The sequence below is a fragment of the Colossoma macropomum genome, unplaced genomic scaffold (assembly GCF_904425465.1).
Source record: "Colossoma macropomum unplaced genomic scaffold, Colossoma_macropomum, whole genome shotgun sequence".
NCBI classification, from domain to species: Eukaryota; Metazoa; Chordata; class Actinopteri; order Characiformes; family Serrasalmidae; genus Colossoma; species Colossoma macropomum.
The window spans coordinates 18,750,584-18,768,311 of record NW_023494802.1 but is presented as its reverse complement, the minus strand read 5'-3'; the positions used below and the strand labels follow the sequence as shown (position 1 = coordinate 18,768,311).

The 17,728-nt window shown below is 41.8% G+C and overlaps 1 protein-coding gene across 2 annotated transcripts in view; it reads left to right on the top strand.

Moving 5' to 3' along the window:
* si:ch211-218g4.2 (rho GTPase-activating protein 39) overlaps window positions 1-17,728 on the top strand; it is a 126,920-nt gene that overhangs the window by 91,136 nt on the left and 18,056 nt on the right. For both annotated transcript variants that reach the window (XM_036592151.1, XM_036592152.1), the window contains 2 exons: window positions 5,286-5,934; window positions 8,468-8,566. In XM_036592151.1, the coding sequence (XP_036448044.1) occupies window positions 5,286-5,934; window positions 8,468-8,566 (748 nt within the window). The remainder of the gene's footprint in view (window positions 1-5,285; window positions 5,935-8,467; window positions 8,567-17,728) is intronic.

Here is a 17,728-nt window from a genome sequence, read left to right as displayed (position 1 = left end):
CCCAATTTGCTCACCGATTTAGTCATTGCCAATTCTACCTGCTAGCTAGGTGTCTCTTTATCACACGACCAGGCTACCAGGCCGGGAGAGCGAAGGCTAGCGCATCGCTGCTGTCGGAACAAAACCTCGTATTTCCGTTATGTCTTTTTTCAGTTTTTCACAGAATATGAAAATGCCTGTTGCTCTTTACATTTTGTGTAAATTACATGATGAATAGACCAAAAGAAACGACCCAAAATTACTTGGGTAAATGTCTGGTTCCATTGACTTACATTAAAAGTGAAGCATGTTTTTTCCTTCTCCTGTAAAGCTACCATTTTGGAGATACAAGATTTTCTTCAGACAACAGCGACATACTTCCTCCAAGACACAGCATTTCTTCAAACTGTTAACACATTGTCACTGGACAGCTAAATGTGCTTGGAGGAGAACGCTGAGTGATGGCGGAGTCCCTAAAGAACCTTTCAATGGTTGTTTAAAGACCCGGATTTACATTTACATTTATGGCATTTGGCAGACGCTCTTAGCCAGAGCGACTTACAATGTTTAATTATTTTACACAGGTAGGTGAAGGTAGTGTTAGGAGTCTTGCCCACGGATTCTTATTGGTATAGTGAAGGGAGCCCGCCAAGGCCTTGAGGCGTTACCCACTACACTATACCAACCCTATTTGATTTGTAAATGAGATGTGGAAGCCTGAAGAACCTACAGATTAAAAAAAAAAAGTATAATTTTGAAAAATCCTGTATAATTCAACAGTTAAGATAATGTAAACAAAGTCATTCAGAGTGGGTTGATGTGAAACGCTTCACTCTAGAGAAACTGAATTCTTCAGTCACAGTTGTTTACAGCGGAGCTGATAGGAATCAGACGTCTGAAGTGCTTAATGAATCTGAAAGCTAACAGGAAGCTGTTATATTGAATGGTTTTGAATACATCGCCTCATGAGACATTGTTTAGCGATAATGAGAAGGTTCTGTTCTTAAACATATTTTTAAAGTACATGCAGGGTGGAGAGGTACATGCAGTGCAAAATAGTATCCAAAGAAGAAGTTTTTCAGACATTGTTTTTACTTTTACATATTGAAACTGTAGGTTCACTGATCATTCTGGATGCCAAATTAAATATATTTGTGTTTTAGACATTGCGACGCCTGGTTCCCATCAAAACCAGTAAAGAAAGTTGGCTTTCCAATCCAAGTTTCCAAGAAATCCGTGAACCTTTAACCCTTGTGTGGTGTTCAGGTCTGTGGGACCCGTTTTCAATGTTTACCAAAGGAAAAAATGATGTGGTTTATTATTATTTCAGCCTCAGATTCTTGGCCTTTGCTCGTTTTCTGTGAAGAACATATAAAATAACCCATTTTCAGTGTCTTCACTCTGTTCACCCCCCACACATTTATATTACACATGTGGTGTTGGGTGAACCAGTGGGGAGTAAAAGTGTGGAGGTGCTGTGTCCTTCACTCTGTTCTCCTCCTACATGGCCTGCTGTTAGTGTGTGTGTGTGTGTGTGTGTGTGTGTGTGTGTGTGTGTGTGTGTGAGGGTGGACAACATGGACAGGCTGCTGACTGGCTACAGCTGCTAAAGGAGAACCCTACGCTGGACACTTGTGATATTTTAAACATCTGGTATTTTTACATAAATTGTTATGGCTGTATTGATTTAAAAAAACAATAACGCGGTGGGTCCAGCAGACCACTGAGCAACAAACACCTCAACACCACACAAGGGTTAAAGACCCTAAAGGCTTATTTTAAGAGTGTACTCCCAAATGAACCTGCCCTAAAACTGAACAACATGGAGTGTGAGAAAATAAAGGCTTCAGTTGATCAGAATTAAGGGAGTGCAGTACAGGCAGATGGACACTAGTTGCTGGTTGCAGGAGTGGACAGTGTACCAGACTAGTAAACACTTGAGGATTGCTTTGCATCTGACATGGCTTAAATGTTTTGACTAACTGGTTTGTAGATGTGTGATGATGCACATGCTGTACTGTCAGGTTCAAGTTGAAAAGTGATTCTGAGGTCAAGAATCAATCGATTTTTGACGTGTCCGTGGTTCTTCCTTCTGCATGGAGTCAATTGAAATGATCATAATGCAGAATCTAGTCCATGTGGTCAGCGTAAACCAAGTAATCACCAGTTGTTTTGGTACGTCAGTTAGACATCGGTTGTGCGTCCACTGGAAACACGAACTTCTAGCTTTTCCACCAGAGCAGCTACAAAGATGTCACTGTTGTCGGAAGAAAACCTCGTATCTCCAAAATGGTAACTTTACAGGAGAAGGAAAAAACCTGCTTTACTTTTAATGTAAGTCAATGGAACCAGACTTTTTTCCGAGTAATTTTGGGCCGTTTCTTTTGGTCCATTCCTCATGAAATTTACACACAATGTAAAGAGAAACCGGCATTTTCAAATTATGCCAAAAACTGAAAAACAACAAAAATGAAGGTACGAGGTTTTGTTCCGACAGCAGTGATAAACATGTTTACATGCGAACAGAATGTGCCACAAAGGTGTCGCCGCTTGGTGTCTGAAGCCATAAGGAGCAAAGCAGATGCCAGGGCGGATGAGCCAGGGTCCTATAGACACCCCTATAGAGAAAACACATGGACCAGAGAGAGAGAGGCCGAGGCCGTAGCCTTCGCTATACAGTGAGTTGGCATAAGCAGTGTGGGTTGACCTTGAGCTTTGGCCTTTCCGTAGTACAATGTCACGGTTTTAAACTCTCAAGTGCTACAAACTTGGACTGAGAGGGGGAAAACCAGGCCGAGGAAAGCCAGTAAATTGGAGGACAGGAAGGAGGAAGTGATGAGGCAGGGGTGACTGTAATGTGGACAGAGTGGTTGAGTTTTACCCTTGATCTTTGAGTGAGCGATCTGCTGTCTTGGCTCACTGCTCCACCCTCCCATATGCTTTATTAGCTGGCAAATCAACCATAGCGCTCTCTCTCTCTCTCTCTCTCTCTCTCTCTCTCTCGCTCTATCTCTGCCTCCCTCTTTATATAGCTCTTCTAATGAATCCTTTAACAATCAACGATAAAAGTAAAATCATATGTTGGCTTTGGAAAATCTCTCCCCGAGCCTGAAGTTTCCCCTCCCAGACACAGAGCCGGTGGCGTGGGGAACTCATCAACTCCGCTTTATACTCAGAATGACCGCATCATTAAACCTGTATCACATGTGGCGTGAAGTCTGCGTTCATTTAATGCTTCATAAATGTAGGGTGATCCCTCAGCTTGTGACAATCTAATAACAGAAACGGTTGTAAGACTGAGTTTAAGCCAGGACCTCACTGATGAGGCTCTGTGGTCCTTGAAAATTCCACCCGATTTGAGAAATGCTTTAGGAAATTATGTAATATTTTCGTTTACTGGTTAAAATTCAGGATTATGGGATTATGGCCACAGTACTGAGAAGACCTCATAAATGATGCTGTATAAGCCGAAGAATGTCTAAGTCAGTAGTGAGTAAATACAGTATGTAATATATCAGCTTTGGTGCAGTGTAATAGTGTAATAGGGTGATGATGGAATTAAGAGTATTAAGAGATGAGGAGGGGGAGTAGAAGCTGATTGAGGAAGAGGGAGAGAGGGAGAGAGGGAACGACGGGGGGTGAGAGAGGGGAGGCAGTATTGTTTGATGTTGGGATGTGATTTCCATATTGGGTCACCTATTTTGGGAGCGAGCGCAATCCGTATGAACGTTTCCAGGTTCCTGAGTCTGTTCTGGTTACAGGGGGAATGAGTAAGCTGATCGCCCGCTGCCTACGCACAGCGCACCCCACACACATGCTCCTGCATGCTTTAACCCTGTCTCACACACACATGTACACACTTAAATATGCACTCTCTGTCGGGTGTTTTGCATCAGTACTTCAGTACTGACATAGGTCTCTCTCTCTCTCTGTCTCTCTCTCTCTTGTTCTATCACTTTGTTCACATTACAGGGTTGAAGTGGCACAAATCAGATTTTTTGCCTAAATGTGAAATCAGTCTTGTTTCTTTTGAACTGTGTGAACACAAAAATCTGATCTGTTTTCAGTCAGATTTCAACCACTTCCATATGTGGCCCCAGATGACCCACAAATGCAATCAGATAATCCTTTGTTATTCCCACAACAGAGAAATTCTCAGTGTTACAGCAGCAAAGGGAGAGCAAGGCACTCAGGAAAAGGAAAGAAGTAACAAGAAGGGAATTATTAAGCAAGAAATTCACCTAAATTACCTAACAAGGTTTTTACAGTTTGTTACTTGTTACTATATAGACAATATATATAATACTAAAAGTATAAAATAAGATAAAAATATAATATTCACAAAGATTAACAATATAAAGGATTATAAATAAATAAAAAATAAGATATTTACACCGATCAGGCATAACATTATGACCACCTCCTTGTTTCTACGCTCATTGTCCATTTTATCAGCTCCACTTACTATATAGGTGCACTTTGTAGTTCTACAGTTACAGACTGTAGTCCATCTGTTTCTCTGATACTTTGTTAGCCCCCTTTTACCCTGTTCTTCAGTGGTCAGGACCCCCATGGACCCTCACAGAGCAGGTACTATTTGTGTATGTTGTGCTGGTATGGGTGGATCAGACACAGCAGTGCACCATCATTTAAAATTGCATCACTTTACCTGAAACTATGAATTTACATCATCTAGAAAATAAAGAATATTTAAATCCCTCATTTCATCAAGCATGTATTTGGTTTCATTGTCGCTCCAAAAGTGCTGCATCTCGCGGCAACGCTGCTTATTTCCGTTCCGCACATGCGCAGACTGAGAAATCTGAAAGAAATCAGAGTAAGAGCTTACATCCACTGATTATCCAGCTAAAATTCAGCTGTAATCTGATTTCTAGATCGGAGTATGGTGTTTACATGACCATTTGAATAATCTGATAACTGTAGAAATCCGATTGTGATCGGATTATTGAGCGCATGTATACACACTCATTGTTTTATAATAGTTTTGAAATAAAATTTTGGCCTAAGAGATGTTTTTAAAATACATCTAAAGGTAAATGAAGGGTGATATAAAGCAAAATAGTCTCTAGAAAATATAATTTTACCATTTTTATCATTAATAACCTAAAACTCATGTAGGTTTATTGGTCATTTTGGGTGGTCAGTCCAAGTCAGTAAGTTTCTCTACAGTTTTACATCAAAATTTTGACAGGCGCAATTTCTTTGTATGGTCTCAGCTTGTGGTTCAAGCCCAATTAAAGCTCTATCCCTTTCTTGCCCTCTACCCCCCTGTCCCCCCCACTCAGACAGGAACACTGGAATCCAAAGGCCAGCCGGAGCTCCGCCCCCAGCACGGCGACACCCACAACGATGATGACAACGGCAGACCTGGTCATGGCACTGCTCCCATCCCTTCTGCTCACAGCAACACCCTACAAGCTCGCCACCCCTCATCCAGCTCCACCTACCAGTACCCTTACTCCACCCTGTGCAAGCCCTCGGCCGACGTGGACATGGAGGACTGGGCCAGCAAAAACTTTAACCTGCACACTCAGGGTCTGTTCCGCCGCCGCGTCTCCATCGCCAACATGCTGTCGTGGAACGGCGGCTCCATCAAGAAGCCCATGCTGATCACCAGCGACCGAGCCGTCAAGAAGGAAGCCTGCGAGATGTTTAAGCTGGTGCAGGTGTACATGGGCGACCGGCCGGCCCGTCTGGACCGCCGTCACGCTGCCCTGCTGGTGGTCACCAAGTGCTGGGGTACACAGGGCCTGAGGGACGAGCTGTACGTGCAGCTCGTTAGGCAAACCACGGACAACCTGTGCCTGCACAGCCTGGAGGCCGGTTGGGAGCTGATGGCCATCAGCCTGGCCTTTTTCTCTCCCTCACCCAAGTTCAGACGCTACCTGGAGGGCTACATTCAGAGACATCTGGAGCCCAGTAATGACAAGAAGAGTGAGTATGCAAGTTGTGCTCACGTAGGAGCTCGAGTCTGTAATACTCAACCTATTCATCGTATTTGTTTTGTATACTGGCGTCAAAGTTAACCTGTTAACATGATAAAGTATAAATGCTACCAGGTCTTTTGAACATGTTAACACGTTTTTCTAGTTTGACCCTTTGAACCAGCGTGAAGCCCAGCTGCTCAGCTGCTTCTCTAAGACTGTAGCCCTTTCGTTCAAATATACCTTTTAAATTGCTAAATAGCTCTCTTGATAAAACCAAAGCTCCAGCTACTGCCACAGTATTTTTTTTATTATTAATTAAGCATAGACACAGTGGTGCAATGGTGTTTTAAGGCCACAAACTCGTAATATTTCGTGAATAACGTCATAATATTTCAATAATAAAGTCGTAAAGTTACAAGAATGGATTCATGATATTTGGAGGATAAAGTGTGCTAACTGTAGGGGGCTGCCATAATGCTTTGGGGCCTCGGTTGCTGTACTGGCATCGACAAAAGATGCTGAGCACGCCGGAGTTCCACACACTCTTTTCGGATCGATTATTTTGATGATCATTTTCATTGTCTCCTGTGAAACTTCATGCCCTGTTTGAAAGGCATGGAGATGTAGCCACCGATAGCCGTGTAGACGACCCTGCCTGAGATTCTCCTTCAATAAAACAGACAGACAGACAGTTTCCTCCGAGTCCGTCTGGCTCTTTATTCTAAATTCAATTTATACATTTGAAAATGTAATTCTTAATAGTAGAAACGAAACTTTCACACATAAAAAATTCATTCATCAAAAATTAAATTTTTACTATTTTGGGTATCAAGAATTTCATTTTAACTAGTAAAAATTTAATTCATGATGTCAAAAATTGAATTTCTACATGTGAAAATTTAAATTTTACTAGTAAAAAATTTTCCCGCATTAAAATGAATGGGGAATCTCATGAATTATCACTAGTAAAAATAAAATTTTGCCTAGTAAGAATTACATTTTAACTAGAGAAAATTAAGTTTTCACGTGTGCACATTGAATTCCTGATTATTAAAAGCTGAAATGGCTTGCTGTAGCCCTACAGATAGATGAATGAGATGTAAGGTAGCGGGATGGGAGTGAGAGGCTACAGCCACCATTTTTCTCGCTGGATGCTGTTGAGGAAAATTGGAAACTGCATTCACTCATGTTTCATGATGAAGCTAATTTTGTCCACTCATATACTAGAACTTTCTTTAGGGTCAAATTTGCAAATAAGACAACTGTGATTAATCATGATTATACAGTTAGTTCCGGCCAGGCAAGCTGATTGGTTGAGAAGCATTCTAGCCGTGCTGTTATTTTGCCATAACATCACGTTTTTTTCACAAACACTGTATCACTCCGCTAAACAACCTGGAATCAGCCAGAAATGAACCCAACACCATTCACCAAACTAAATGGGCTGTAAGATGCTTTACAAACTGGCTGGAACAAAACAACATTAATATTGATCCAGCTGACAAAACTGAGCTGAACTTGATATTGCGGCAGTTTTATGTCTCAGGCGAGGTTTACAGCAGACTGAGCAGTGAGTGGGCGGAGCTCGTTACTCTGATGTAGCAACAAGCTGCTTGTTAAGGAACTATAATTTGGTGAAGGAACTGCAAACATTAAAACATATTAAATGCCGCGTTCACGGCCCAGTTTATTAATTTATTACTTTATTTATTTAACTGTTGTATAAAAGCAATAGAGCACTCGAGGAGTGTGTTACCGCCAATAACATCACGGCTGTGATGATCTACGGCGACCAAATCACAGCCTTGATGTTATTTCATGATAACACACTCCCTCTCATGTTCTATTGCTTAATTAACTACACAAAATAGTGTGATTATTAAGACTTTCATGCCTCATGAGTTGATCAGCTCTTTTGAAGTACGAGGCTTTATGGATGTTACTCCTATTATAACTTTGAGTCATTCCAGAACGAGCTACACCACCAGTCATCAGCTTCCTACTAACTACTGTACGTCTGAGAGGTTGAAGAAGAATCTGCAGTCAAACAAGTTTAGTAATACTGACACCATTGATTCCAAAGTTGTCAGTGGTAGTGTAGATCTCTCCTTTTGAGTGATGTGAATTTGGATCATCTTTTAAAAACAACATCCAAGCCAGTGCGTCTGTTTGTGTGTTTCGAGCTCCTACAGTGTGTAGATACGGAATTTGAAGTTCATTTGCTTCCGATGTTTTTCTCTTTGCCTTTTTAAACCGACGGCGAATGTTTACGTTTCAGGTACGCCCCTGCGGCTCCAAACATACACTTACATCGCGAGTCAATATTAGTTTCAGTGCTAAAATTATGATGGCTTGGCGCCAATTCAAACAGGATGCTTGGCTGGAGATGGGAGGAAAATAAAAAGCGAGGTTACTCGAGGTCGTAGTTCAAAAGCCGTGGAACAAAGCACGATGATGTGTTTTCAGATGGAATAGTGAAATGTGTTCATACTCTGGGCAACACTTTTATCTCAAAGAGCTTTCTTTCTTCTGTTAATCAGTATTACAGAGAATTATGGAACAACAGGACATAAAAAACAAGAAGAACTCAAAGTCCAGGAAGAAGAGGAAGCAGAACAATGAAGAGGAGGAAAAGCCGGGTACGTTTTACCGCAGCGTGGCACATTCGCGCACACGCGCTAGGAGATAGGAGCCGTGTGGTCCTGGGAGATAGTGGTTTTGTGGTATTGGACAGTTGCAGTGCTGTGCATTGTGGGAGGTGTAGTGTTTCGAGGCATCTTGTTGCTAAATCCACCGAAAGGGCAATTTATTTTTTTTGTTTGTTTTTAATTTCTGCACAATTTTAATTTTTGTGAAGTAAACAGAGTCACTCACAGTAGTTTGATGTAAAATGGTGCTTTGTAGAAACTCTTACCAACTCGGATTTCTGTTCAGGGATGGTGATGGGAACCAGGGTTCTTACTGAGTGAGTTAATGTACACTCAATAATCCAGTCATAATCGGATTTCTGCAGTTGTCTGATTAGTCAAATGGTCATGTAAACACCAAATTCCGACCTAGAAATCTGATTTTAAAAAATCCAATAAAGAGAGCTGGATTTTAGCTCAGTAATCAGATTTCTCGGTGCATGTGAACTCTTACTCTGATTTCTTTCGGATTTCTCAGTCTGCGCGTGTGCGAAAACAGGCGGCGGTACTGGAAATAAGTGAGCAGCAAAACACTTTTGGACGCTGAAACCAAACACAAAATAAAGGATTAATATCCTTCATCGTCTAGATGATGTATGTTCATATTTTCAGATAAAGTGGTTCGATGTTTAAAAAAAAAAAGGGGAAGTTTTACGTTACGTTTGCATCTCGTCTTCTTCTGTGAATTCATTGGCTAGTTATAAAGCAGAAATCTGATTACTGTCTGACTCATGTAGACCCAGAGTTTCCCCATTATCTGATTACTCAAGCGCATGTAAACATTTTGATCGGATTACTGACAAAATCAGATTTTCTGCAGTTATCTGATTATTAAATGCATGTAAACACACTCAGTGTCTACAGCACATATAGCAATTTCAAATGACCAGTGAATCCACACGCGTCTTCTGAGTTTTTGTAAGTCATGTTAATAATGGTAAAATAGTGGTAAAGATGGGGGGGGGGGTTCTTTGGATGCTATTCTGCCTCACAACATCCTGCCTTTATCCTTCTGCTGTAAATATATTTGATACATACATTTCAGGCTAAAACCATATCTTGAAAGTATCATAAATCAGTGAGTGTGTTTACATGCACTTCATAATCTGCTAACTGTGGAAAATCTGACTTTGTCAGTATGCGTTTACATGCTCTTGAGTAATCAGATAATGGGTGAACTCCGGGTCTGCATGAGTCAGACAGTAATCGGATTTCTGCTTTACGACCAGCCAATAAACTCACAGAAGTGACGTGATGTAAGCATAATGTAAAATTCAAACTTCGTGCCACCACTTTACCTGAAAATATGAACATACATCATATAGAAGATGAAGAATATTTAAATCCTTCATTTCGTCAAGCATGTATTTGGTTTCAGTGTCTCTCCAAAAGTGCTACGTTCTGTTTTCACCCATGCTCAGACTGAGAAATCTGAAAGAAATCAGAGTAACAGTTTACATGCACTGAGAAATCTGATTACTGAGCTAAAATCCAGCCTCTTTATCAGATTTCTTATGCAGAGACTTCACTCTGAGTCTAGAGTCTAGAGATTCTAGACTTCACTCTGATCTAAGAAATCAGAGTGTGCTGTTTACACAACCATTTGAATAATCAGATAACTGCAAAAATCTGATTATGATTGGATTATTGGGTGCATGTAAACACACTCACTGTGTCTATGCATTAGGCAGCTTGTTTAGTGTGATACATTTCTGAGAGGGGGCCTTTAAAGGCATTAAAGCCTTCAGTCGTCTGGTTCCTATCTCCACTACTGTGAGCAATCCTGACTTGGTGTTTCACATCAAACCACTCTGAATAACTTTGTTTATGTCTTGGTACTTAAATTATGCAGGAGCATTCAAAAATTAGTGGAATTCCCCTTGGAGGAATAAACAGCTTTGAACAACTACGGCGCTTTGTCCTTATCTTAAATGATGCTTGAGGTCCTGGTTTTTGGTGTCTAAAGAGAGGGAAGCTCCTGGACATAAGCTTTGCCTAAAGAAAGTTAGGTCTGGTTTCTTATCTTAGATCCAGCCGGAGAGGAAACTAATGGGAAGATCTTCCTCTCTGTCTGTCTGTCTGTCTGTCTGTCTGTCGGTCTGTCTGTCTGTCTGTAAAACACACATCCACACCCACACACACACGCACAAATAAGATTAGAACTTAGAGCAGCAACATATTCTTCAAGTCCCACGCTCTTTTGGTTCTCTGCCAAACTGCTGAGAGAGAGACCTAATTCAGAAAAGAAAGAAAGTCCCTGTGCAAGTCCTTAAGAGGCAGAGATATCACTTAGGAAGTGTGCGCAGAATAGACAGACCAACAAAAAAAGATAGGCCATTTTTATCAGGCTACGCCCTCAGTGCCTCCATCCAGTTTAACTCTCGTCTTCTTTCCCTCCTCTCTCCCTTTTCTTTCCTCTCCCGTTCACCATTTTCCTCATTCTCTCTCACAAACATCAGCCCTTTTTTATCAAGCACCCCAGCATACACCGATCAGGCATAACATTATGACCACCTCCATCTGTTTCTCTGCATACTTTGTTAGCCCCCTTTTACCCTGTTCTTCAGTGGTCAGGACCCCCATGGACCCTCACAGAGCAGGTACTATTTGGGTGGTGGATCATTCTCAGCACTGCAGTAACGCTGACGTGGTGGTGGTGTGTTAGTGTGTGTTGCGCTGGTCTGAGTGGATCAGACGCAGCAGTGCTGCTGGAGTTTTTAAACACCTCAGTGTCACTGCTGGACTGAGAATAGTCCACCAACCAAAAATATCCAGTCAACAGCGTCCTGTGACCACTGATGAAGGACTAGAGGATGATTAGCTCATACTGTACAGCAAGAGATGAGCTATCGTCTCTGACTTTACATCTACAGGGTCGACCAACAATGCAGGTGCGCCTAATAGAGTGGACAGTGAGTGGACACAAAAACTCCAGCAGTGCATTTACAGGGTAAAAGGGGGCTAACAAAGTATCAGAGAAACAGATGGACTACAGTCTGTAACTGTAGAACTACAAAGTGCACCTATATAGTAAGTGGAGCTGATGAGCGTAGAAACAAGGAGGTGGTCATTATGTTATGCCTAGATCAGGCCTCATCAGTTCATGTGGTCCTATTCAGTGCTATGTAAAAGGCATAAACTGAAATCAGATCAACACTATTAATCTGAGATGTTTAATAAATGTGGGCCATTGTGCCCAATTCAAGTACACTACTCTGAGAACAAAGACATTGAAATGGCATCAAAGATGATATGGACTGCCGTACTAGTAAAATTCTTAATAATTAGCCTGCAACTTTTATATCGTTGCTGTTGGAAAACAAATCCTTGTATCTCTATTTTTGTGATTTTTCATTATTTGACATAATTGGAAAATACAAGCTCTCCTTTTTATTGTGTGAAAATTTCATGATGAATGGAAGAAAAGAGAAGCTCCAAAATTGCTTGGAATAAAATCTTTTTATATGAACTTCCACTGAAATTTAAGAATATCTTTTCCTCCTTATGTAAAATTACCGTTTTGGAGATACGAGGTTTTTTGGTCCTCCTGCTGGAGGAGCTACCATAAAAGAACCACTTCTGGTTCCCTAAAGAATCTTTCAGTGAGTTGATCTTAAATAGGTTTTTCAGCTCCAGTCTTGGGGACACGCTGCCCTGCAGTTTCAAGTATTCCCTGCTCCATTACACACGACTTTTAAAGCCTTATCAGATTAAAGACTGGGCGTCTCACACTATCCGACTGTTTTTGGCAGATTTTTTTGGTAGACTGAAAAATTGGGGGTCACACACTAAACGTTTAGGGATCACACACTACTCAACTTTTCAGCTGCTCCTGAACTGAACGGAGCTCACTGAACTCGCGCAAACTCTTGCAAGCTCTCGCGTTACTAGGAGACCCAAATAAACAAATGTGGAGCTGCTGCTGCTGTTTTCTCTGCCATTTGCGCTGAAACAGTAAAGAAGCAGCAGGTAAACATGTTTAAGTGAGGATTATGGATGTAAAAATATGATCTGTTTGGTATTTTTACAGTTTTAAATGTACATAAACTCACTTGTGTCTTAAACTCAGCTCATTAAAAAGCTTCGCTCCACACCTGAGGGACTTTTCACCATTTTTCTTTGTTTACTTGCTGTATTTTCTTCTTTTCTTGCTCTGTTTTCATTGGCTGTTGCAGGAATCCGTTCAGATTGAGTTGTTGATCAGTTTACACCAGATTAGACTCAGAGTCGGGCCACAAAAATCAAACGTTTGATAAAATCTGACTGGGTCTGTGCTCCTCACACACGACTCGACTCTCTCTCCAACTGTCGACTCAGACTGACCCAAAAATCTGCAGACTAGAGCCGACCAGCACAGACTCGGCCAGACTGAGAATCGAGGCTAAAATCGGGATAAAAGTCGTGTGGTGTAACCTTGGCTTAATTAAACTCATGAAGGGTATGATGATGAGTTCTCAAGTGGGATCAGGTGGGAGAACCTGAAACTGTTCAGGGCAGTGAGTCCCCAGGACTGTAGCTAAAAAACATGCTTTAATTAACAGTTTTTGTAAACTGAGATGCGTTTAAAGAAGTTTAAAGTCCGCATAATGTAAAGGTCCTGTACCAGAGTTCTTCAGATCCAGACCTTCAGTCCAGTTCTCAGTCATGTGTTTTGTAATCACTGGTAGTTAAAAGAACTGTTGATTGGCTAATTAGTGTCACACCTACCAGTGACATCAAAATCCAGGACTGAAAACTGGATTCAGGGTCTGGATTTGAAGACCTTTGTTCTGTACCAATTAGGTTTTTATCAGAACTGTACATCCAAGACAAGAACCCTTTAGGAAACTAAGAGTGTATTTACAAGAAGTTGTGTTTAGAAGTTGATGTTTCAGAGAGTTCGTTGGTGGTCAGATGTGTCCTCCCCAGGTCAGCGATGTCTGAGGGAGGTTTGTTTGCGCAAATGCACAAATGACAGATGCCTTCAAAGCTGCATGCTGTGGTTACTCACTGCTCCTAGACGTGTCCCGAGGCTGTGCTGGGTGTAATCGGCTGAGTCAAGATGTATGTGTGCTTGTGTCTCAGTCGTCCTGGCCCTGTTTATACAACACACTCTTATGCATTTTATTTAGTGGTGTGTTTGTGGTTTTACTGATGTCACCACCTGCTGCGGCCAATCACGAAGCCACATCCAGCTGCGTCCCAAGATCCATTAAGTTCTTCCAGACCACATCACATATGTCTATACAACTCAAAGGCTCATCAGAAACCTCAAAGCACTTCTTCTGAGGAATAAGATTGCTTTTCTAGCAAAGATATTCAGGGTTGTTTATCAGATAATCATGTGTGGTTATGAAATTCTTTTCCATTAAGGCACAAAGGAAGGCTAGTAGGAGTGTTTTATGAGTGTGTGTACGGTGGCTGACCCAGGCCTTTTGTCTTGGTGCCTCTGGTCTTGTTCAAGGCCATGTGACATTCTCTGGCAACACTGTCTCAATTGTTCGACCGTGGCCATAGGCCTTGGATTAGATTAGGGGTCAAAGTTTCAGGATCTGTGGTTGTGTCAGAGCTTTGAGTGTGAAGTAATTCTAAAGCACATAAATTACGCATGTGCAATCTGACCAGTTTAGATATAGGAGATAGAGAGTTAATAAACGGATATTTGGTTAAACATAGAGAAGGAAAAAACAAAGCTCATTGGCTAAAAAAATGTACTCAGGAATACATTTGACATGTTTTATTATTCAGAAATAGCCAAGGGAAACTTGTTAGGTTGTCCTGTTGGGTAAGTAACTGAGGCTGCCTCTTCAGATGAGCTGACAATACAGCTAACCGGTACAATATTAGATCCTCTTGAGGACTCATCATGTTCTTGGTATTTCAAATCTGATTATTTGCTCAAATTCGATCTCTCTGACACGATGGTTCACACTCGTTTAGGTAAGTGATTCAAATCTGTCATTAATGTGACGAACCGGCGTCCTGAAATGACCCTAATGAGCTCATCCTACTCAGTAACGTCACGTGAATGAATCACGTTCATTATCAGCACAAACTAACGAGCAGAACGAGCTTCGCTGAGAAGATCATTAACTCTGATCAGCTCTCAGCTTCATTATTAGAGCGAGACGAAGGAGGAAAAGGTGAGATGAGCTGCTTTTCCACCGTTTACAGGCTTTAACTTCTGTTCGGCGCTGCTGCCATGGTAACGCTGAATGATGGCGCAGTGGAGAAAAAACACATGAATCCCAATCTGAGTGTCACATTAAGGTTGCAAGGCCATGAATCAGATACGTATCCGATCTAGGACATATGAAGGTGGCTCAGGTCGGATTTGAAAAGATCAGATTTGTGTCCACACAGCTCTGAAAACATCAGATCTGAGTCCCATTAGGGCAGAAAATCCAGATTTGTGCCACTTCAGCTTGGTAATGTGAACGTAGCCTAAGTCTATATAAATAGAGTGTAAAATGAACTTGAGCCTCTTATTTACCAGAGCTTTTCTGCGACGCTTTGTAAGTGCAATAGCTGTGCTTTGTATCATCGCCCCCTGCTGGCTTTGACCACCAAATGTAAAACGCAGGCTCTTCAGTTGAGACATCTCATGCTGCAATATCAGAACGTATGACATTAGAGAGAAGATTGTTTACATATTAAAAGTCCTAATTTACTAATAGATTTTTAAAAAACTGCTGAAATATTTAAGATTCTGACTCACTCCTGCTGCTTTACTGCACAGTGCCGCACAACATGGTGACTTCCTTGTGGAAACACACCTGCTAAACCTTGTAATTAATAAGATGCGCTGAGCCAGGTATGTTTGAAGATGGAATTCAGTGAACTGTGCTGAACTACGGCCCTCCAGGAACAGTTTAGATCCCAGTGCTACTTGCTTTCCCTTTAATTACTATCTCCCTTCTGGCACAAGTTGATTTCCTAGGGCGTTCTTTTGGCTCCACTCATTCAGTATGACATCAGTGGTCAGTTAGCCAACGGGTGCTGATGGCATGGGTGGCAGGAAGGCTGTGGGATGAATAATGTCAGGCCTCACCAGCTGTCTGCCAACGCTGCAGCCTCTTAGAGATGGCATTGAGCAGGAGGAGCAGATTTCAGGGGCCCCTGTTTCTCTCCCCTTTGAAACGGGTGTAAGTGCATTGAGCGGAGTTTATTGTACAGTGTGTACGCTGGGGCCCACTCACTCTCTCTCTCTGTGCCAACCTGGAGCGGGAGAGGCGTGGCCTGGCAGCGGGCGGACGGGGCGGGGCCAGAGGGACATTGTGAGTAGGAAAACAAGCGTTAATATGTTAAGCACTCTGTTGGAAACTGGAGATTCTTCCAGTCTATAGGATTAAAGAGAGGCCGTTACAGCGGTGACCATTGGTATGCAAAACAGGCCTCTCCTATCTCTCCTCTCTTTCCACCTCACTCCTCATTCCCTCCCACTCTGTCTGGTCTGGAGTGGCCGTGTCAATCGGCTATACTCTCCTTTCAAGAGGCTGCTAATGCAAGCAGAGGAGGATGGAGAGAAAAGAGTAGGTGAGAGGGAGGGAGGAGAGGATAAATAGATGAATAGACCATATTGTGGAAGAATGGGGAAAAAAGAGGATGGTTAACATTAAAATTGAATAAAGAAAGAGTGAAAAGAAGTGGACGTTTTGGATTTTAAAAAGTTTTAAGAGAGCAAAGGAGGTGAGAAGAGGCAAGAGAGCGAATCAGGAGATAAGGGGAGGGTAGAGTGTCAGCGCCTGTATGAGAAGGATCAAAGAGAAACAGGCTCTTGTGAAATGTCTGACCCGTATGTTGACCGTGTTTTCACAGCCTGGTAAACCGGAGAGTCATCCATGTAAAACACCAGCTGTAAAACCCGCCATCTTGTTTTCACTTCAGCCTTTTTGTCTTTTGTCTGAGGGGAACTAGAGAGCACCTTCAGTCTGAAGCCAGCTTTCAATTCTCGGATTACAAACTTCCTTTGCAGGCCATGACAGATCTTGGGTGGCGTTGACTCATCCTGTGTCTGCAGGTGTGTGTGTGTGTTAGAGCTGTTATGGTTTGACAGTGATAGCCTAGCCCCCATGTGTCAAACACAAGGCCCATGGGCCAGATCAGGCCCGCGACACAATCCTGTCTGGCCCACGAAATTATTTTAATTTCTATGAATATTAGCCCGTTTCCCAATGCGCTGCAATACAATACCACAATCCTAGTCATATTACCAAATACACTAGCTGCGATTCAGCAGGTCCACCAATATAAACACCTGGCTAGCTAAAAAAAAATACTTATCTAGCTAAAAAAATGACCAAAAGAAAAGTGGACAGTGAATGCAGAAGTTTTAAAGACCGGTGGGAGCTCGAATACTTCTTTACTTCCAGTAAGGATAAACCTGTCTGTCTTGTTTGCGGAGACAATGTTGTCATAATGAAAGAATACAACTATAGTGGCCATTATGAGACAAAACACCGTGACAAATATGGAGAGTTGGATAGACAGCAGAGGCAACAGAAAGTGGCAGAGATGAAAAAGGGCCTGGAAGCACAGCAGAGTAGGTTTACGAGGGCCAAATTACAAAATAATAATGCAGTAAATGCCAGTTTCATCGTGGCAGAAGGTATAGCTGAGTCAGGCCGACGTAGTGTGCCTAGGAAAAAAAGCAAGCATTCGTGGGATAGACACCAGCTTATCGGATATGGAAGAGCTTCTGGGTGTTTATATATATTTATTTATATGCCACATTTTGAATAAACAATGGCCAGTATGGGTCATAGCGAAATGCTCCTTAAAATTAAATAAAAACATATTCGTCCTTTGGCCCACAGATTCGTTGAGATTTTTTATATGGCCCTTTTAGTGTTTGAGTTTGACACCTCTGGCCTAGTCCAGGATGTTACCCAGCTACTTTAAAACACACAAGAAGCTGGCTAATATTAAAGAAACACTACAATGAAGTAATGAAACCACATGTGCTTTTAATTTTTACACATTACATTGATATTACCCTTAAATCATTTCCTTTTTCTTTGAACGGAACATTTTCTTTATTTTTTTATACCAATTCCTCAAGTGCAAAATACCTTTGTGCATCTGCGTGTATGAAATAAACAAGAGAAACAAAGATTTATTACCACGTGTTACAAC